Below are 24,216 nucleotides of genomic sequence, written 5' to 3'. Positions count from 1 at the left end.
CTAATAAGTACATTACTTATCAATTGAAAGCCAGAACGAATTTATAGAATGCTGTGCAAATAATGTAACAAAAGCAATTCTTGAGGAAACAGAAAAAGCAAAGTATTATTCAGTAATAGTAGATACAACTCCTGATTCAGCTCATATTGAAGATGGTTTTCCGATTGCATTATTTGCAAGTGAATGATGCTGGAAAATATGAAATTAAAGAACGGTTTTGGAAATTTGTTGACTGCAACCGGAAAAAATTATTGGCAACTTAATTTTAAGTACTTTTGAAGAACACAAAATCCCAATAGCCAATTGCAGTGGCCAGGGTTACAACAATGGAGCCAATATGAGTGGCTCTTATAAAGGTGCTCAAAGTTTTATTTTGAAAAGGAAGAAATCTTTGGCAATATATTTCTCCTTGTGCTTGTCATTCACTGAATTTTTGTGCTATAAGCTTGTATTGAAACAATTCCTTTTTTTTTTTTTTTTTTTTTTTTTTTTGGACCATTCAAAAATTGTACAATATTTTTAGTTCAAGCCCTCAAAAGATGGAATATTTTAAAACAAAATATTGGATGTTCCCTGCACAGTTTATCTCACACACGTTGGTCAGCAAGAATAGATGCCATAAAACAGCTCACAAATAATATAGGTGGATTAAAAAAAAGCTGTGGAAGAAATTTTATTTTTAAATTTAACTGCAGAAATTTGGACCGATTTAAATGCCATTCTAATTTACAATAATTCCTTTCAGTGCATAATTTTAGCTAATATGTGGTTTAAAATATTGGCGGTGATAAATTACAGAAGCAAAATTTTACAGAAAATAACTGCAAAATCAAAACTTAATTTTGGACATGAAAGACATTAGAGAAACGTGGCCAGTATTTTCAGTGAATGCAAATTTGTTGCTGAAGATTTTCAAATTGAAATACCTACCACAAGTTTGTCTGCTAAAAGATGCAAATTTAGAAAAATATTTGGAGATGAAAACGTTCAGTATAGTAATCATTCAGAAATTAATATTGAAAAACACAAAATTCATGCGTTTTATAAAATTCTAGATTTCGTTATTGGAAATCTGACTGGTGATATAGTGCTGTAAATTAAGTGAGAATCAATTGTTACTCCCTTGAGCTATTAAATAAAATAAAAGCAATATATTGATAGTGTTTCCCTACATTTGCATTGCATCAGAATATTTTACACACTACGTGTAACTGTGGCCTAGGCTGAAAGGCCATTCAGCGTATTGGCAAGAATTAACGTGTTAAGATCTACTATGTACCAAAATCCAACGGTTTAGGTACTTTGGCTATTGAAACAATGTTAGCCAGATTTTGATTATATTATTCAAATGTTTGCAAGTTAAAAAAGGCAGGAAAGCTATAATATAAATGCAATTATTTGTTATATAGTAAAGTTGCCAATAGTTTTTTGTAAAAAATAAATATTAATTATTATAAGTTTTGTGTATGCAATTTTGATTTTTCTAGTCTGATATTGGTCATTAATTATTTTTTGGCATTAATAAAACAGGAAAGTATAAAAATAATTGTTTTGTTTATTTATTTTAGAGGCTTGCTAAGGGCTTTTTCCTTGGGCCTGGCATTGGATCTCAATGCACATATAACAAGCCTATTTTGCCTACCCAATTCCATCTTGGAAAAATCCAAAAGTATTGTAATACATCCATTCCCGTTATCCAACTCTACAGTCACTCTAATATAAAACATGAGCAAGTTAAAACAAAACCTATCTTTAACAATGTTATGCTATCCTCTCCACAGGTTCAAGGAGTCATCTAAACATCTCTGGATGTGGGTCATAATCAGCCTCGCCAATACCTTAAAAATGACCACTCCAAAGATACTGATTGGTTGTTTCTGACTTACCTCTATCCTCATATAATGAAAGTATGTTGGTTCCCTTAAACTAATAATAAGAGGCACTGCCATTGTGGATATCCCATCTAATCCTACTACTAAGTTTGTTTCTAGCTTTTGCAATAGCTTTAATATCTTCAACTCATCTAATCTAATCATCTAATTCCACATCAGATCCAGAGAGTTAATGGTTTGCCTGAGATGTACACCTTACTAAATTGTAATTTGTAACAATCCAGCTATTTCCAAAGCATTTGATTCCTACCTGCATTTACTAAGGTTATTCTTTCATGATCCTTACTGTATAAAGAAAAAAAAATTCTCTCCAATTCCCTTTATCTGTAAGGCTATATGCTTTTCACAGTTCAATTTTGCTGCCTTTCTCACTATGGTAATCAATCCTATAGTTTGCTTTTAATACTACTTCTGGCCAGAGTATTATCTTTATTATTGTACTGGATCCACAGCATTTTCTTTTAACTCACAAGCAATTTATTCTCTAACTCAAGCTATAGCTTCTTCCAAACATCCTTTGACTACTTTCCAAGCAGTGTGGATTCCTCTGGCATGCAGTCTTTTTGTGATAGGTATTGCTTCAAAGTGCTTCTCAGTTTATCATAATCTGCCATAATTCACCACTCTAACATAATTCACCACTTCTCAGGTTAAAACTCTATGATTACTCTCTCCAACTGGACACAGACCAGCTACCATTTTTATTAGTAGATCCAATTCCTGTACTACCCCAAGTTCCTTCCATCATATGTTGCATAAGAAGGTCATCCCTCAGTAACTTTATAAATTCTTTTCGTTTTGTTTTGCATGCTTTCTCCTCCCTCTACAGGGTGTTCGGGATAAATTTGACATATTTATAATTAATTATATTTTTCCATAAGTTACATGTATTAACACACACTTCTCTTCATTTAAAAGTTTGGACCCTTCTTCATTCATATACAAGATGTCAGAAAGGATGGATAGCTGGAACCCACCTGAATCATGGAAGAGAATAACTTGTATCATGATGATTCGTGCCCGCCATCAAAATAAGGATATTGCGACTGCTGCCCAATGCTCCCTGAATACAGTAAAAACAATCAGTCATGAACTAGAGACTTGCAATGGTGACTACGAGGATGTAGCAAGAAGAAAGATCCCTAGCAGACGATCTGATTGCGTTCGTACAGCAGAATTCCTCGCAAATCTGCAGGAACAGGTGTTGAAGAACCCTGGCATTGGAATTCGGGCTTTGTTCGTGGAGTTGCTAACTGTAGTCAAGCCCTGGATAACAAGGGTAGCCAATGGTAGGCCGTATGTATGGCAGCAGGATTCGGCCCCTTGCCACACCTCTGGGAAAAGTCAAAAATGGTTGTCTGAAAATTTCTACGACTTCACCAGTCCAAATGTTTGGCCTCCAAACTCCCCAGACCTTAACCCCATGGATTATTTTGTATGGGGCGCAGTTGAAAAAGACACCAATCGCACTTCCAGTAATACAAAAGCCCAGTTAATGGATAAAATTATAACAGTTTTTGCGGCCCTTCCCAGGGAGACTGTAGCATCAGCTTGTTCGAGGTTCCGAAGCAGAATTGAAGCTGTGATCGATGCTAATGGTGGTTATTTTGAGTAAATCTTGTTGATAGTATTGTAATTAACTCTGCCTGTAATGTTTTTTTTTGTCAATTCATTAAATTTAATAGATACAAAGAAGATTTTCTTTTTCCTTACGAAACTGTCAAATTTATCCCGAACACCCTGTATATCCAATAGTTGAAATTATCCATAATGATAGTCCTACTTGTATTCATAAGGGTAATTTTTCTATACAGTTCACTTCCCACCAAACAGCTTCAAATCCGCTGTACATATTACTCAACCCACCACCACTATTCAGGATCTTTGTTATGGCTGGATTTAAACCCTCTACCATTATTACCTTTCAATTGTATCATATTGTGAATAAACTATGTGTGTACCATTATTACAAATACATCCACATCCTTTTTCTGCTTGTCCTCTCTGAATGTCCATCACATTCTATGCCTATACGGACATCTGCTTTTGTTAGTCATTAATGAAAGCAAATAATTTTTGATCTCATATCTACCTGCTAAAAATTCATTGCTAATGGTTCTGGCATTAAAAAGCAGCAAACAAAATAACCAACTAGCAGGCTAATGAATATTTGAGTTCCATGAATCCCTCACTTAAATGGTTTCAAACAACACACTTTTTGAATTAACATGTTAATAAACTGCTACCACAATTCATTTAACACAGGTTAGAAATTCATTTAACCGTGTTTTTGCTGATAATTACTTCATAATTTCAAATGACTTGCATGACTTCATAAACAGCCTCCCATAGTTTTGATGAAATTATGACTAAAAATGATATATAGAATGCAATAATTTATTAGTTGTTACCTAAATAAATAAATAAATAAAAAACTGTTTGTAAGCTCCTGAAGTCTCCTAAAGATAGCAGACCTTTCTACAAATACCCAGGAGTATACAAAATTCCACACTTGTGTGGTTTCGCCTACACAGGACCGACAAGTCATGGATTTGAGATGAGAAAGAAGGAACATGTTGCAGATACTGACCACAAAAGAAAGAAAGACAGATCTTGTTTAGGCAATCACACTTCTAATACCAGCCATGCAGTTTACTAGAAGCTTTCAACATGCTTATTTAGAAGAGAACTTTTATTCAACTTCTGAAAGAATCTGTTGTAGTCATCCATTTGCAAGGTTCACTAAATAAAAACTAAAGACTGACAACTAACAGTCATATAAATGATATATGGAAATGTCTGATTAAATCTTTCAACATTAGAGATTTCAATTTCACCAACAATCACCGTCTATCACTAACTGCAGACAGCTAAGGCATGTGTTTTTACGTTTACTGTCTAGCATGAACTTGCCTATTTGCATTATAAACGCTTTTCAGCATTTAATCAACTTTGGGACCTTTGTATTTATATTTGATTTGATGTGTCTAATCCTGAAGAAGGATTAGACACATCAAATTAGACACCAGTTCTCTTTTGGGTTGGAAAACTAGTCGATGTAATTCACTTATTTAGGTAACAAATAATAAATTCGTATGTTCTATGTAGCTTCCCATGGTGTTATCATGGCAACAGAGTGAACATACATATGTACATCATCATCATGCATATCAAGGATTTAGGCCTAGAATGGCCTGTTCCGACCTTAGAAGTCATCGCTGAATCGTTTAAGAGGAACACCATGGTTTTTTTTCCTAATGGCGTGTACTTTAAGGACTTTGGTAATCTTTCTGTTTTCATTCTTTGAACGTGTCCCATCCATTTATGTTTATGTTTTTTAATTTTTTCTATTACTGATTCTTGGTTTAATTCTTTCATAATTTCTTCGTTTCTTTTGGGATCAAATAGAGTATGCTTTGCAGTTTTTCTCATAAACTTCATTTCTGCTGTTATTAATCTTTGTCTTTTTGTTTTATTTTCCAGATTTCGCTTCCATACAATACAATTGGTAGGGCTAATGTATATACTTTTAGTCTGGTTTGTTTTTGAACTAGGTTTGGTTTAAATATAGAGTTAATTATACCAGTTATTTTTAAATATAGAGTTAATTATACCAGTTATTTTTAAATATAGAGTTAATTATACCGGTTATTTTTAAATATTTTGCAATTTTTACATTTATATCTTTTTCATATGTGATCATACATCCTAGGTAGTTAAATGAATTCACATGTTCTAAGATCTTATCTATTACTATCTTAGTTCTTGCTGGATCTTGTCCTTTAAAGGTCATAGTTTTTGATTTTTCTGTTGATATTATCATACCATAATCTTTGGCTATCTCATTTAGATCTAAAATAGCTTCCTGTAAGTTATCTTCAGAATTTGTAATTATTATTTGGTCGTCGGTAAAGGAGAGTGTTTAAGTTCACAGTAGGAGAAAGTTTAATACTTGGATGGAAATTTTTAGTCCATTTCGATAAATATTAAAAAGAGTTGCTGAGAGGGGACATCCCTGTCGGCCCCTAGGTTTATCTCTCTCTTGTATATGATAGCTCATGATTTAATCTTATTTGTATTTGATTATTTTCATATATACTTATAGCTTTTAGGGTATTATTTGATATTTGTCTTTCATTTACATATGTACATAGTGTAAGCATAGCTAGAACTGTCATTTAAATAAGCATGTGCCAAATAACTGTCTTACTGTCTTATATGCAGTATACAATGATTCATAAATGCAGACAAAGCTATGAGCTGTTACCAAGAGATCTACACACACAGAAAAAGAAACAAAAGTCAGTACAAACTACCTTGTTCAAATACTGTATATATATTTCCCCAGAAAATCATTTTCTTTTAAATACACTTGTGTGTATAATTACAAATACATATTGTAGTGTTTACCAATAATCGGCCTACATGGATGCAAAGTGACCACTAAAACTGAAACAACTTTGGATATGACTGAAGTAACATGGATATGATGAGGCATAAATAATTGATATACAGGGTGTTCGGGATAAATTTGACAGTTTCGTAAGGAAAAAGAAAATCTTCTTTGTATCTATTAAATTTAATGAATTGACAAAAAAACATTACAGGCAGAGTTAATTACAATACTATCAACAAGATTTACTCAAAATAACCACCATTAGCATCGATCACAGCTTCAATTCTGCTTCGGAACCTCGAACAAGCTGATGCTACAGTCTCCCTGGGAAGGGCCGCAAAAACTGTTTTAATTTTATCCATTAACTGGGCTTTTGTATTACTGGAAGTGCGATTGGTGTCTTTTTCAACTGCGCCCATACAAAATAATCCATGGGGTTAAGGTCTGGGGAGTTTGGAGGCCAAACATTTGGACTGGTGAAGTCGTAGAAATTTTCAGACAACCATTTTTGACTTTTCCCAGAGGTGTGGCAAGGGGCCGAATCCTGCTGCCATACATACGGCCTACCATTGGCTACCCTTGTTATCCAGGGCTTGACTACAGTTAGCAACTCCACGAACAAAGCCCGAATTCCAATGCCAGGGTTCTTCAACACCTGTTCCTGCAGATTTGCGAGGAATTCTGCTGTACGAACGCAATCAGATCGTCTGCTAGGGATCTTTCTTCTTGCTACATCCTCGTAGTCACCATTGCAAGTCTCTAGTTCATGCCTGATTGTTTTTACTGTATTCAGGGAGCATTGGGCAGCAGTCGTAATATCCTTATTTTGATGGCGGGCACGAATCATCATGATACAAGTTATTCTCTTCCATGATTCAGGTGGGTTCCAGCTATCCATCCTTTCTGACATCTTGTATATGAATGAAGAAGGGTCCAAACTTTTAAATGAAGAGAAGTGTGTGTTAATACATGTAACTTACGGAAAAATATAATTAATTATAAATATGTCAAATTTATCCCGAACACCCTGTATATGATCTATAAGCATGTTTGTGTACTTAATAAATTTTCCTTTTGTTTCAAACAAAAAAACGGCTGTATAAAATGTGGAAGTACCATTTTGCTTCCACAGCACTAGGCCATCTGATGTTCAAATTCTAATCTCTGAGGAACTTTTCTAAGCCTTTCTTCAATCAGTTCCCAAGTTGGTCTATCTCTGACATGGGCAATCGTTTTTTTTTTCTCAGAAACTCGGCTTAAACTCAAGAAAATTCTGTAGAATTCATGCCATTTCAGACAATAACATATTGTATTAGGGTTAAGGAAAGCGAGATGGTGGCACTCATTTGCCATCTCTTCACTGGATGCCACTTAAAACTAGTGATAATCTTTGATCAGCTATCTTTAATTGGCTACCAGTCGAGAATGAACTGCTCACTAAGTCCCCCAAAAGTTAGGGCTAAAAAACAACCTCACCTATTCCTTATAAGGCAATAGAGTGTTAGTGCATAGCAGATTGTTTCAAACATTTTATTATCCTTATTAGTTATGTTAGCAGTAAAAATGATAAAAAACATGCATTTTAAAAGTAAAGATTTTAAAAGTGCATGGATGAGTTACAACTTTTTTTCATTGCTTATTATATTCAGCTCACTATATTAGTTGGAAAGATACTTTCCAACTTAGCCTCATTTGTTGTTCTTAATTTTAAGCTCGGTCACGTGTAAAATGTAGAATTATTTAGATAATTGCAAGGCGTATTATCCAAATGATTCTTAGATGAGGAATGTGTTTGCATTCATTGCTGTGCGCTGTATCTTTGTTCTTTAATACAAGAATGAAATAAAAAAAATTAACAGGCTGAAACACTGAAGAAAAGATGGTAACGATGCACAAATTACAATCAACACCACCTCCACCAGATAATAACTGCAATATTAGCTTCATCACAACATCAAATATTAGATTAATATTTGGATTAGATTAATCCATGTAACCAGACTGTGGGCTATTTGAATATATAGAGATTTCCTGAAGTCAAGATAAACAGATGAAACTGCTGCAAAGAAACAAATACAAATTGCCATTTGTATTTGTTTCTTTGTATTTGCAAATTACTGAAGTGGTATCCTGACTCAAAGATGTGTATTCTATAAATGTATCAAATGGTTACTGCCAGGTCCATCAACATATCCAGTTCTGTTAAAGCAGAATATACTACCAGAGAAGAAATGGTTGACAAAAGAAATCTTTAATTTTTCAATGAAAAACAAATACTAAAATCCATATTTTGACTGCGTTTGCCGCTTTGTCATGCGATTCTGCGACCACTGATTTTTGAGCTCCAGTTCTCTCTCTTTAGCCTATAAAGATAAATTAATTGCAGTTAGATTAATTAAATTTAACAAAAAAAAAAAATAGTCTAGACAAACAGAAATCCCTTCATCATAATTACTTAAAATAATCTTTATTTTAAAAAAGGTCATGATAGGAGAAGGTTCCATCTTATGAGAATACATCCTTTATGATGTAAAAGAATTAAATTAACAATACAGATGATTTATGTGAAATAACATTTCTGCCCATGTTTCAGATATCTGATGTGATCCTGTGGCTTCCTCCTTTTGAGAGAGTTGCAGCTGATTACTAGGGAGATAATGATGCAAGGTGGTTTCCCGTTGCCTTCCTTGCCGTATTTCTATGACTGTAGCCTGTGTGTTCACGGGTCCAGTTTGTCTGCTTGCAGGATGAAAAACCCCAGATAAACTTGCGGAAAAAACCCTGCTGTCCATGCCAAAGACCGGCTAACTTGGCTATAGCTGAGGAAGATCCTTAAGCTCCTCACGTCGTCGACAGGAATCGAACCTAGGCAACTCCGTCCCCAGGCCTATGGTTGCAAAGCACATAACCACTAGGCTAACTGAGATGTAAGAACAATAGCCTAAGGTTGATCCAAATTCAATAGCACAACCTCACATAGTTTGGCATTACAGCAATCAAAAATTGGGAGGATTTCTGTGACTTTTACTCCTCCTTTTCTTGGTCAGCGTACCGTATCCATTCTTCAGATCCAGAAACTCATTGTGATCTTGTAACAGAAATTATCCATGTAGGAATGGAGGTTTTCATTCCTCACTATTCAAAATTCCAATCATGGTTTTCCAAAAAAGTATGCTAGGGTAGACCAAGGAAAGAAAACTTATCATAAATGGCTTGAGACAAAATCTCCAGATTCATTCATTCATTTCTGCCTATACCGAAGGCAGAAATCATTGCAAAAACATCATTAAAAGAGCTAAATCTGATAGGTAGAAAACTTATCACCTGTGCCAATGGCAGTCATGCCTTCTGTTCCCTTGCAAAAGAGTAAGTTTGTCCATCTGTGCTTCTACCTTTTTCCTCATCCAAATGATAGCACTGCCACATCATCTAAAGATAAGGCTGACTCCTGGCACTTACTTATCATACTCCTACACATATAATGAAGGAAAATACCAGAAAGACATCAGAAGAATCATGAATAATCTGGATGCCCTAAACAGCTTCTGGTGCTAATGGAATTCCATCAGTTTAACTCAAGAGATATGATTCAGTTCTTCATCCTCTATAACACTATATATTATTGTACAGGTAACCCTCATATAACGTGGATGTCAGGTTCCATAGAAATGTCGCGTTATGCGAGACTCAGATCACATAGAAAAAGTAGGGTTATGTTCCGAAATCGTTTTTTTTTTTAATTATATAAACAACAATGACATATTCAATAAAAAAAATTTTTATTTAATTAAGGATGAAAAACCCCAGATAAACTTGCAGAAAAAACCCTGTTGTCCATGCCAAATACCGGCTAACTTGGCTATAGCTGAGGAAGATCCTTAAGCTCCTCACATCGTCGACGGGAATCGAACCTAGGCCACTCCTTCCCCAGGCCTATGGAAGTTAAAACATATAAACTACGAAACAAATATATAGTATAAACTTATAAAATTGCAAATTGTATGTAAACTTCATTGCACATAATGCATAAATGTTTTAGGCACAATAAAATAAAGAGCATATTTTAATCGTCATTACTGTCTTCAGAAATAACATTTCGTAGAAGTTCTTAATTTACAAGTGACCAGACGTCATCATCACTTGAAATCTCTTGGGACATCATTTGTATAATTCTCATTGCATACTTCAGCTGGTTGAATTACCAAGAAGTCAATAAGACCTTGCTTACCACTACACTGCAATTTTTTATTAAGTTCATAATACGGAGCTAAACAAATATCCAATTGTCTCGTGAATTCTCATGAAGAGCACTCCACTGAGGGATCATTATCTGTAAAATAACTTCCTAACTTTCTTACCAAGCTCAATCCTTCTGCTAATTTCTTTAAACTGAATTCTTTAACTGACTTATCACAATCAGATTCTTCGGCAGAATTTTCCCCACCATTTGATTCGATGTCATCTATTAATTGTACCAATTCCTTCTCATTTAAATATATTTTCCCATTAATTAATTCACTAATTTCGTTTTCAACCATATCGCAAAATTTCCCACTCTAAGTGGCCATTACTATAAAAATAAATTTTTACATAAAAAAGCATTACATATTGTATGTAACTCACCAGAAAATAAAGTGCTCAGCTTGAGATTAACACACTTATGATGTTTAATGTGATTTCCTGGCAGAAAATGAAGACAACAACATTGACGTACATGCGTGCTAAAGGGTATTTTCCATAATATAAATTCGCTACTTATAACTACATGCATGATATGGGGAGACGCAAATTTAATGAAGATAAAATTTGATTTTTAAGTCACGGTGAAAAATATATGAAAAGATAAAGGGTTACTACAATTTGTAGACAGTGTTATATCGAAACCGTGTCGTATAAGTGCTGTGTTATACGAGGGTTACCTGTACTTTGTACTCAGCTGGCATCCACTCTGCAGTATGGAAGCAAACCCAAATACAGCAAATCCCCCCCCACCAAAAAAAGGGTGATATGTCTAAATCCAACTACTGACCTAATGTTCTCACTCAACATAATGGACAAAGCCATCAACAACAGCCAACTACTTCAACAACTGGAGAACTATCAACTAATCAATGAACACTAGTATGGAATTTGTCAATCAAAATCCAAAGATCCCTCATTTACATCATTCACCTCTGGACACATTCCATGGAAAAGATTGGAGAAACAAGACTCCATTTCTAAGCATTTTAATAGCCTCCAGTCAGCTTGATCTATTTTCCAATGCAATATCTCTGAAGGAGTATATAATTGCAAAGTGGATATCATGGGAAAAGGGAAAGAAAGCAAAAAGTTATATCAGTGCTAAATCAATCAGCTAATGAAGGCATTCCTCAGGGCTCTGTTATTTCATTAACCCTTTCTCATAATGTATAAATGAACTGCTCTCAACTGACCTCAAACCCTAGTTATTATCTATATGGATCACATTATGAAGGAAAATGGTATCAAATCAGATATCAAAATTGGCAATGTTGATCTTAGCTCTTTACTTTATGAAGATGATGTCATACTTCAAATCCAGTACAGGTCCTTGAATAAATTAAATAACTCTTGTAAAAAATTTGGTATAAAAAATCAGCAATAAAAAGACAAAGAAATGAAAATAGGCAGAAACATTGAAAACATCAACTGTATCCTGACTGGTGAACCCATAGAACAAGTGAAACATTTCAATTGTTTAGGCACAATTTTTAGTGAGAATGGTAAATTAAATATGGAAATAGTCAACAGTGGAGATAATGTGCACCCTTGTCTTATACTACATAACTGTAGATCTTTGAAAAACTTTCCTCTTCGCACCTCGTCATATGACTTTCCCAGATCAGCAAAACTTAAATACAACTCCTTGATATATTCCCAAGATATCACAACTTTTTGTCATCATCATCAAATTCCTGCCTCAAGGGGTGTGTACAGGATATGATAGTACTATATGAAAAAAATTACATCATTATTAATTTCCTATCTACAATTTTCCTCCAAATCAGTCTGTTACTTGTCAAGACTCCAACATTATCAGATCTTATATTTCTATCATCTAAAGCACTTTGTACCGTATCAATCCACCTATATCTTGGTCTTCCTCTGGGTCGTTTTGTGGCCAACCTGGCAGAGAACACTTGTTTTGCTAATCTTTCTTCGCCCATTTTGTTTAAGTGACCATACCAGGGAAAAGATATGGTCACTTAAATCTCACACCAGATTTAACATTAAACCATCTTCCTGTACTTCCTTCAATTCTAACTGCTGACTTACAACTCAAATAAAGACTAAGTATTACTTGATATAATGCCCCATTGACACCATATAACTGCAGCGTATTGAATAGCTTCTCTCTTGGCACCTTGTCATATGCCTTTTCCAGATCGACAAAACTTAAATACAGATCTTTGTTATATTCCCATGCCTTCTCGACTATTTGTCGTAAAGTGAAGAGCTGATCCTGACAGCCTGTATTTGGCCTGAATCCAGCTTGTTCTTCACCAAGCTTTTCTTCCACAATTCTTCTCAACCGTTTCTCAAGTATACTTGCATAGATCTTGCCAGGAACACTCAGTAGGGAAATACCTCTGTAATTCTCACATGCAGTTTTATTTCCCTTTTTATATATGGGTACTATGAGAGCTCTACTCCAATCATCGGGAATTCGTCCCTCTGTCCAGGCTTTCTGAACTATGTAGTGCAGCCAGTGTAAGACTTTTATACCACCATACTTCAGCATTTCTGGTCGAATATCATCTACTCCTGCTGCCTTTCCACATTTCAAGCCTTTGATGGCTTTTTCTACTTCAAGTATGGATATGTATTCCTGACTGCATGCCTGGTCAGTGTTTTTTTACCACTGTGCTGTCATCATTGCTTGTTTCATTTAGCAGTTTTTCAAAGTAATTACTCCATACTTCAAGGATATCTTTTTCTCCCGTTTTCATGTCACTTTTATCATCTCTAATTCCTTTTACAGCACTCTTTCCTCCATTCTTAAGCTTCTTCAACAACCTCCAGAATATTTTGCCACTTTCTTGATATTTATTTTCTATATTCTTGCCAAAGTCCTCCCATGACTTTTGTTTAGCTAGTTTTACACAGTGTTTAGCATTCTTGCATTTGTCTCTATATTCTCTAAGAGCACAAGCTGACTTATTTGACAGGAACTTTTGATATGCTTTCTTCTTTTCCTTCACTGCCTCTTTAACTTCCTGTGTCCACCAGGGAGTTCTGATTTTTCTATACTTGCAGAAAACCTCAACACATGCCTCTCTGGCTGAATCAATCAGGGTTTTCTTCAAGGCTTGCCACTGAATCTCTAAAGTTTGGTTCCTGTTCTCAAACTCTTTCGTTTTTTCTTCAATAATCTTTGTGTATTTTAGTCTACAGTTCACATCTGAGAGCTGCTCAACTTTTATTCGCTTTAAAACTTTCTTACATGTTATTCTTTTCAATATGAAATTCAATTTTATCCTGCTCAAGACTAAATAGTGATCACTTCCAATTTCAAATCTTCTGTACACTCTGGTGTCCTGCACCAGGGAGAAAACATCACTATCAACAATAACATAGTCAATGAGACTTTTCTTATTCCTAGCCTCTTCTCTCCATGTGAATTTGTGCACATTTTTATGTTGGAACATGGTGTTAGTAATAACCAGTCCATGTCCTGAGCAGAAATCCAACAGATATTTGCCATTATTATTAGCTTTTCTCTTTTCTCCAAATTTTCCCAAAATATTTTTGTATGTCTCACAATCATTTCCTACTCTACTATTTAGATCCCCAACAAGGACCAACTTTTCCTTTTTCATTGTGTCAGTTGCTTTTTCTAAAGCCTCAAAAAATTCCTCCACTTCTACCTTAGTAGAACCTTCTGTGGGACCATAGGCACAAATAAGTCTCATTGTCCAGTTCCCCATTCTCATATTTGCCCACATTACTCTACTTGAGACTGACTGCCATTCAAGAAGATTAGCCTCGTATTTTGTGTTGAATACTATGGCTACTCCTTCTTTTCCTTGATTGTTATTGCCTGAATATAACATTTTGTATTTATTGCTCAGAAAGATCTCACCAGTTTTGGTCTTTTTTGTTTCAGTCACCCCTATTATGTCAATCTGGTACTTATCTAATTCCTCAGCTAGCTCCATTTCTTTGCCATTCAGGCTTCTTACGTTGATAGTACCGATCTTTAATTCTGGTGATGTTGAGTTGGGGTTTGTTTTCAGATTTGTTCCAGTAGCTGACTTTTCGCTGTTCGCCCTGGTTCCCTGGCGAAAACAACGGGGGCCTTGTTTAACCGGGCGACGCCCCCGCCGGCATGAAATTTTGTCATGTTGTACCATCATTTTTTTTTATTTTGGTTTAACCAATAAGAATACAATTTGGTCGGCTAAATCCCAAATTGCCAGCCCATCCTCGTTCGTTCAGTATCAAAGTAGATACCCAACAGGGTGCACCACGAGAAGGTGAGGATTGGACATTAGGTCAGAAGCCCTGGTCGGTTCTCCGCATTCCTTTAAAGGATATGTGGAGGTCTCCTCTCAGTTATACAGCTTTGACCCTTAAGCACCCCTTTTTGTCTTAAAGTGAACTTCTTAAAGTGAAAATCTGATTCTGACAACCTCTATATGGCAAGGCCTTCTGAATTATACAATACAGCCACTGTAAAACTTTTATACCTTCATTCTTGAGCATTTCTGGCCAAGTTTCATCTACTGCAGCTGCCTTTCCACATTTCAGGTTTTTGATGACATTTTCTACTTCAAGTATGGATATGTATTTTTGACTGCGTTCCTCATTACTGTTTAGGAATGTTCTACCATCATGCCATGACACTGCTTGTTTCATTTAACAATCATTCAAAATAATTACTCCAACATCTAGAATATCTGTATCTTCAGTTTTCATGTCACCTTTATCATCTCTGATTTTTTCTCCATACTCTTTCTTCCATTTCTAAGCTTTTTAATATCCTCCAGAATAATTTGCCACCTGTGGTATGTTCTTAACAATGACTTCCCATAACGTTTGTTTGGCTGGTTTTACACAGCTTGCTTTCTTACATTTTTCTCTGTATTCTCTAAGAGCACAAGCTGATTTACTTGCCAGAAACTTTTAATATACTTTCTTCTTTTGCTTCACTACTTCTTGAACTTCCTGAGTTCACCATGGAGTTCTCATATTTCTATCCTGACAGACAACCTCACCACATGCTTCTCTGGCTGATACAATGTTTTCTTCATGATTTGCCACTGAATCTACAAGTTTTTGTTCTTGCTTTCAAACTCTGATTTTTTTCTTTAAAGAATTTTTCTGTATTTCTGTCTACATTTATCACTGAATGCTGCTCAACCTTGATTCATTTTAAAACTTTCTTACACTCTTCTTTTCAATATGAAATTCAATTTTATCCTGCTCAAAACTAAATAGTGATCACTTCCAATTCCTCTGTATACTCTTGTGTCATGAACCAGTGGGAAAACATCACTATCAATTATAATATAGTCAATGAGACTTTTCTAATTCCTTGCCTCTTCTTTCCATGTGAATTTGCTCATTTTTACTGAAAAAGTTTATTTTGCACTTGGTTAGAGTATAATAAATTTAGTTTAATCCTTTATCCAAGTGTGAGCAAATAAAGTTTGCACCTGAAAGTATCTTCAGGACTGAGCTAAGGTGGTACAACACCAGGGCAACTCGTTGCAAAGGTGGAGCAAGCTACCAACACTCCTGTCTCAGTATCTCCTATAATGCAAAACACATCTCCTTGCAGATATGTCTAATGTTATGCATTTTAATGTGTTATGCTATGTGTTAGTAATAACCAGTTCATGTCCTGATTGGCCCTTCCCTTAATGCATAATATTAGACATATCCGCAAGGAGATGTGTTTTGCATTACAGGAGATACTGAGACAGGAGTGTTGGTAGCTTGCTCCACCTTTGCAACGAGTTGCCCTGGTGTTGTACCACCTTAGCTCAGTCCTGAAGATACTTTCAGGCGCAAACTTTATTTGCTCACACTTGGATAAAGGATTAAACTAAATTTATTATGCTCATTTTTATGTTGGAACATGGTGTTAGTAATAACCAGTTCATGTCCTGAGCAGAAATCCAACAGATATTTGCCATTATTATTAGCTTTTCTCTTTTCTCCAAATTTTCCCAAAATATTTTTGTATGTCTCACAATCATTTCCTACTCTGCTATTTAGATCCCCAACAAGGACCAACTTTTCCTTTTTCATTGTGTCAGTTGCTTTCTCTAAAGCCTCAAAACATTCCTCCACTTCTACCTTAGTAGAGCCTTCTGTGGGACCATAGGCACAAATAAGTCTCATTGTCCAGTTCCCCGTTCTCATATTTGCCCACATCACTCTGCTTGAGACTGCCTGCCATTCAAGAAGATTAGCCTCGTATTTAGTTTTGAATACTATGGCTACTCTCTCTTTTCCCTGATTGTCATTGCCAAAATATAACATTTTGTATTTGTCACCTAGAAAGATCTCACCTGTTTTTGTCTTTGTTGTTTCAGTCACACCTATTATGTTGATTTGGCTTATCCAATTCTTCTGATAGTTCCATTTCTTTACCACTGATGTTTCTTATGTTGATAGCAGCAATTTTGAATTCTGTTGATGTAGAGTTGGGACTTGCTCTGGGATTTGTTCCAGTAGCTGACTTTTAGCTGTTTTGCCCTGGTTCCCTTATGAAAACAACAGTGGCCTAATTTTACCAGAAATTTGGAAAACTTTTATCAGATCATTAAACATCAAAGAAATGAACTTTCATAACAATTACGTCATGAGCCATAATGAATAAATCACGTTAACGAGACATGCACATTGTCACGCACAATACCAATTTTTTGTATGAATTAGAACCATCAGTTATAACCTAGTCTGTAACCTTCATTTTAGCTTACTAGTTTGTATTCCCTGAGGATGCTAATAGAAAAAGATTGGCGAAACATGTAGGAGGATAAAATAAAGCTACTTGACAAAGATTATATAAAAAAATGTGTAATAGTCTTATGAATAATTGTCAAGAAAAAATTCAACATAATGAACAGTGGCCTTGTTTAATCAGGCAATGCTCCAACTGGCATTAAGCCAATAAGAATACAATTAGGCCAGCTAAATCCCAAATTGCCAGTCCATCCTTATTCATTCATTATCCAGGTAGATACCTAAACAGTGTGCACCACGAGAAGGTGAGGATTGAACATTAAGTCAGAAGTCACACTTTCTTATCCACATTCCTTAAAAGGCTATGTGGAGGTCTCCTCCTGGTTATACAGCTTTGACTCTTTAGCCCCCCCCCCCTCCAAACAACTCAAAGAAAACAAAATGGGATGCTTTTCTGCTTCACTTTTTAGGAACAGGAATTTTCATTGAGTAAGGAAATGTTACTGATGTTTTGGCTAAGCTCTTCACAAGACTAATTGCAGTTGCTTGTGGGCTAACAATTACATTCATTGGCTTTCACGTTGTATATCTGCCGTTCATTTTCCAGATTTTATCCTGCACAACTCTGACAATGGCTTAGCTGGTTATAGAAAATGTAAGCTACGTTAAGAAATCCTTCTGGCTATAACAATGGATGCATCATCAAGCAAGAGCATATTTGAAGGCAATTACTTTGTCGTAGAGAGGTATCTATCTCAAACTGTTTTGTGGGCTATCTTGGTTGCTGTATAACGTGCATGCATACATACATACTCACCTACTTGCACATAGCAAACAGATTCTGCCAACTGTAAAGTAGCTGTAGAATGGACAAAACTGAATATAGTTTTCTGTTTAATAAAAAATAACTTTCTAAACAAAATCTTTTTAACTTTAAAAAACACAGATGGCACTACTGATCAGTTTATGAAACTCCAAATGACTTATTGAGAGATCATTAAAAAAACAGACGTCTTGGGTAAGTACAATTTTTGTGTGGCAATTAGAATTTGCATAACTTGTCAAGCACTGGTTGGGAGAAAGATGAAAATCGACTTCATGTTTTGGGTACTGCAGTTGTGGCAGCTTGTAATAACATCATTCACTCTTCTGCTGCTAAACATGTTGAAGAATCAAATTTTACTAAGGATTTAAATGTGTTCTAAGTCAGCTTGATCTATTTTCCAATGCAATATCTCTAAAGGAGTACATGGTTGCAAAAGTGGATATCATGGGAAAAGGGAAAGAAAGCAAACAGTTATATCAATTAAATCAATTAGAGTATGTGGAAGAAGGTGCTACATCCTATCTTAAAGAGAGATGTCATTATTATCAAACATTTGCTCCACAACACTTCCTCTGATGTTTATATGTGCACTATCACAAGTTTTGTGGCCATTTAGATCTTCTATAAGAATAAATGCAAGATAAGATCATAAAGATTGTCCTGGGAAATAGCCAGAATGTCTGAATGGTAAAGAGACCACCCACTACCACCCTTCATGGGTGACAGTGATACTGTAGGATCCTCACCAGGTCTCAGTTAAGTCCCATGCAGGCAAAATTACACTGGCTGACTTTACTGATGGCAGAATCCACGACAATTCTCTATGTAGCAATGTATTAATTATTTATGTTTAGTAGATTTGTTGGTTTCGATTTTTATGAAGTTGCTTATACTGGTCTCAGATTGTTTCTTTCTTTGTAGAATTATGACAACTAATATTTATGTCTTAATCCTTAGGAACACATCCAAGAAATTGTTAAATTTGAAACACCTGGGATTTTTATGATTTTGAATTCCTCTCTGGATACAAAATTTTCCATCTTTTTCTGCTGAGATGTCTGGAGGCTTTTCCTTGAGTGGTGGCATTTGCACAATTTTTAACTAAAGGATTTTCAAATTAATAGTATGATTTTCTGGTTATGTTATATGGAACAAGGTCATCAAGATTCCTTGATCTGTTCTAATAAAAAATCAAATTAGATCATAATGTTCGGGAATGATAATGTAATTGCAAGAAGGTTGGATACTCGTGCACATTAATGTCTCTCCTGAGATACTTTTTTTTTTTTTTTACTGTTACCTTGATAAGTTTTCTAGATACTGTTATGGTGAATTTGCTCTTTTATTCTTAAGTAGAATGTGCACATGACTATTAAATTATTTCAGGAAATTACAACATATACTAAATATTAATTAAAAGAAAACTTTAATCAATACTTCCTATATTTCGGCAATGTTGCATTGCCATCTCCATGAGAACATAAAACTATGATAAGTGCATGCAGGCACTAACAATAAGCAATGAGGCTGAAGAGAATAACTAACATTGTTCCTAGAGTCCTAAAGGTGCCCCCTAGTGTTGGGCTGATGTTCTCATGATGCAAGCTTCTCAAATTTGGGGAAGTTTCATGGACCCAAATTTGTTGAGGTTTGGGAAGTTTTTTAGAGCTAAGGCTGATTCCACGAACAATCTTTTGTATTTATATATTTGCTACAGTGTAGTAAAGTGGCTTTCTTCCATCGTATTCTGTGTGGCGGGTATCTAGAGCATGGTCCGCAAGGCCCAGAATGGCTATATTTGTGAAACCAGATGTAGTCCTTGTGTTTGCATATTAGCTTTCCTGCCTGTTTGGCCATAGTAGGACAGTTTACAGCTGCAAAGGACCTGGTATACTCTAGGTAGGTCTAGAGGAAGTGGCTGGTCTTTGGTGGAGCAGATAAGGATGCCAATTTCGTATATGGTTTTTAACAGGTTGTCAGATCATATTTCTTTAGGATTTTGGTTAACTTTACAGAGGTGCCCCAGATGTAAGGAATGGTGATAGATTTAGTGTAATCTTTGTTATGAAGTCCTCCTCCCACACACACACACACACACTTTTTTTTTCTGGATTTTTTGTGAAATTTTTTGTGGATTTTTTCTGGAATATTTTCTGGATTTATTGTAGCCAGTGGCTAAGAACATGTTAAGGTTATGGTTTAGTTCAGTGGTTAGGGCATTGTCATCTGAACAGATTAATTTTGCCCTGTTATATAAGGTTTTTATAGCCCCATATTGTTGTGTGTGTGTGGGGGGGGGGGGGAAATTGCTGGTGAATGTATCTGCCTGTATGGGTTGGTTTTCTGTAAACAAGAAAGCCAAGGATCCATCAGGCTGGCATGTAATCAGAGTGTCTAAGAAAGGAAGATTTGTTTTTTTCCTTTTTCCAAGGTGAACTGGATTCTGGGGTGTTGGTTGTTTAAGTGTGTTAAGAAGATGTGGAGTGTATCTGAGCCATGTGGCCAAATAGCGAACATATCATCCACGTAGCATAGCCAAACAGTAGGTTTTTGTGGGACTGAGTTTAAGGCTTTTTCTTCAAAAGTCTCCATAAAGAAGTTAGTCATGGGTGGGAAGCTTGGTGAACCTATGGCTGTCCCCTCTATCTGTTGTAGAATTTTCCTTGCCAAACGAAATAGCCTGAGTTCATTGTGAACTGAAAAAGGGTTGAGATATCGGGAGAAAATTTGGCTTTAGTGAGCTCTAAGGTATCTTTGAGCGCGAATAGGGAGGAGACATCAAAACTGACCATTATGTCACTGTGTTGGAGTGAGAGGTTTTCTATACTGGCTTTGAAGTGGGTTGAGTTTTTAATATGTGATGGTGTATTGCCAGTATAGTGTGTGAGCACTTTGACTAAATGTTTGGCTAACTTGTATGTGGGAGAATCAATGCAATCCACAATGGGACGTAATGGCACATTTTGTTTATGGATTTTTGGTAGTCCATATATTCGGGGGGGGGGGGGGGGGGTTCTATAAACAAGAAAGCCAAAGATCCATCAGGCTGGCATGTAATCAGAGTGTCTAGGAAAGGAAGACTTGTTTTTTTTTTCCTAGGGTTAAAAGGCTTTAGTTTGTTAGTAACTTCCTCAGGCCATGAAGTAACTTTCTTAAGGAGCCTTTGGAGTGTTCTGATTTGGGAGCTGGTAGGATCATATTTGATAGGAAGATAGGTAGACCGATCTAACAATAAAGAAGTAAGCTTACCTGTATAGTCTGTTTGGTTGAGAACCACAGTGGCATTTCCCTTATCCGCTTTAGTGATTACTATTTCTCTATTGTTCTTCATTTCTTGTAGAGCTTTATATTGTTCTTTGGATAGGTTGGTTTTTGGTGGTTTTGCTTTGGTCAGAACACTGGCTACATTCAGTCTGATACTGTTGGAAATATGGTTGGGGGGGATTGTGGATTCTATGTTCTAACTGTATCCTTATTTCTTTGGAAGGTATTTTCTTCGATGCTAAGGCAAAATTGTGATCACGTGCAAGTGTGCTGAGTGCTTCAAGGTAACGGAAGACAGGTTATGTAAGTCATATGACTTACGAAACTTGTCAGGTTTTCACTTATCCTGTTCGTATTTAATAAACATGTGGTCTCAATACCGGAATCTATCTCTCGAACTACTGACCCACAGAAACCTCTGCCGCATACATATGGAAGACAGATTGGTTACTGTGTTGAGCAGTAGTTGAGGTTCGGAGGTACTTTTCAAATTTTCAAATTTTTTGATGTGTTGACATTGTATTTTTTAAAATTCTTTATCTGCTGAAGTGCACAAGACGTCGTAGAGAATCATCCAAAGGTCATGGTTCAGAGTAGCGGCAAACTCTTCTTCTAACGCACAAATAGCCTCATTGATGCCTGCCAAGAGAATGCAGGTAATGGCAATATGTTCTCGTAGTAGGGCGAAGCTAGCACACTTATAAATGCGGAGAGCCTTCTGTGAAGAGAAGCGATGCTTTAATTTCACACAATTTGAGATTATCTTTTTTTCCCGGCAGCATTTTAAGAAGGTCAAACAATTTAGTTGTCTTGATATCTTCAGTTTTAATTTGCCATATTGGCAGGCCTTGCATGCGATAGACTCTCTGTAGATAATAGTAATTCTTGTTGATAAGCTTATACGTTGGTAACACGACTTAAATTATTTCAGGAAATTGCAACGCATACTAAACATTAATTAAAAGAATACTTTAATCAATACTTCCTATATTTCGGCAATGTTACATTGCCATCTTCATGCGAACATAAAACTTCCGAAATATAGGACGTACTGATTCAAGCTTTCTTTTAATTAATATTTAGTATACATTGTAATTTTCTGAAATAATTTAATAGTCGTGTTACCAACGTATAAGCTTATCAACAAGAATTGGAATGCACGCAGTTGGAGCATTTAGATACTTTGTGAGTGCAATCTTTATTTTCATGCTCTTTAGTAACAAGACAGTATTTTTTTTTTTTTAATACTGGTCCCATACATGAGGGGTCAAGGGACATATAAGCACATCAGTGCCATGTGTGGGATGGAGAAGAATGAGATAGAAGTTTATTAATGTTTTTTTTTCTAAGGAGTTGCAGGTTGTAGATATTTGGGAATGCTTCTTAAGGAAGGCTATTCCAGAGAACAGAGGTTGATATAATAAAAGGGGATGAATAGAAGCAGGTTTGGTGTGTTTGAAGATGCACAGTAAAGGGGTGCTGGGCAGCTGCAGCTCTTGTATTAACAGATGCAACAGAAAGTGGAGGAATGATAGTTGTAAATTCACTGGAGCAGTGACCATCAAAATATCTGTAGAATAGACACATTGCTAAAACAATGTGCCTGTGAAATAGACTGGAGCGAGTCTGTAAAAGAGAGATCATCTATGAGCTTAACTGCTCACCTCTGGGCAGCATCAAAGGTTTTAAGGGAAGTTTTAGGTGTGCCACCTCAAACGTGAGAAGTACTCTAAACATGGGCAGATTTAGGATTTGTATACAGTGAAGAGTTGGTTGGGTGTAAAATAGGCTCTTGAATGAAAAGTAATTTCAAGTTTCTTGGAACCGACCAGGGCTTCTGCCCTAATGCCAATCCTCACCTTCTCGTGGTGCACCCTGTTGGGTATCTACTTTGATACTGAACGAACGAGGATGGGCTGGCAATTTGGGATTTAGCCGACCAAATTGTATTCTTATTGGTTAAACCAAAATAAAAAATGATGGTACAACATGACAAAATTTGATGCTGGCTGGGGCGTCGCCCGGTTAAACAAGGCCCCCATTGTTTTCGCCAGGGAACCAGGGCGAACAGCGAAAAGTCAGCTACTGGAACAAATCTGAAAACAAACCCCAACTCAACATCACCAGAGTTAAAGATCGGTACTATCAACGTAAGAAGCCTGAATGGCAAAGAAATGGAGCTAGCTGAGGAATTAGATAAGTACCAGATCGACATAATAGGGGTGACTGAAACAAAAAAGACCAAAACTGGTGAGATCTTTCTGAACAATAAATACAAACTGTTATATTCAGGCAATGACAATCAAGGAAAAGAAGGAGTAGCCATAGTATTCAACACAAAATACGAGGCTAATCTTCTTGAATGGCAGTCAGTCTCAAGTAGAGTAATGTGGGCAAATATGAGAATGGGGAACTGGACAATGAGACTTATTTGTGCCTATGGTCTCACAGAAGGTTCTACTAAGGTAGAAGTGGAGGAATTTTTTGAGGGTTTAGAAAAAGCAACTGACACAATGAAAAAGGAAAAGTTGGTCCTTGTTGGGGATCTAAATAGTAGAGTAGGAAATGATTGTGAGACATACAAAAATATTTTGGGAAAATTTGGAGAAAAGAGAAAAGCTAATAATAATGGCAAATATCTGTTGGATTTCTGCTCAGGACATGGACTGGTTATTACTAACACCATGTTCCAACATAAAAATGTGCACAAATTCACATGGAGAGAAGAGGCTAGGAATAAGAAAAGTCTCATTGACTATGTTATTGTTGATAGTGATGTTTTCTCCCTGGTGCAGGACACCAGAGTGTACAGAGAATTTGAAATTGGAAGTGATCACTATTTAGTCTTGAGCAGGATAAAATTGAATTTCATATTGAAAAGAATAACATGTAAGAAAGTT

General features: G+C 35.9%; 1 protein-coding gene across 1 annotated transcript in view; it reads right to left on the bottom strand.

Annotated features, from left to right (window-relative positions):
* Positions 1-8,523: 8,523 nt before the first annotated feature.
* LOC150099888 (proline-rich protein PRCC) overlaps positions 8,524-24,216 on the bottom strand; it is a 68,240-nt gene continuing 52,547 nt past the window's right edge. The window contains exon 5 of the mRNA XM_090402693.1: positions 8,524-8,651. Within this exon, the coding sequence (XP_090258819.1) occupies positions 8,565-8,651 (87 nt within the window). The 3' untranslated portion in view covers positions 8,524-8,564. The remainder of the gene's footprint in view (positions 8,652-24,216) is intronic.

The sequence above is a fragment of the Typopeltis vanoorti genome, chromosome 13 (assembly GCF_054136105.1).
Source record: "Typopeltis vanoorti isolate ZY-2024b chromosome 13, IOZ_Tvanoo_1.0, whole genome shotgun sequence".
Taxonomy (NCBI): domain Eukaryota; kingdom Metazoa; phylum Arthropoda; class Arachnida; order Uropygi; family Thelyphonidae; genus Typopeltis; species Typopeltis vanoorti.
The sequence above is the reverse complement of the archived record's forward strand: the minus strand, read 5'-3'. Positions and strand labels throughout refer to the sequence as shown.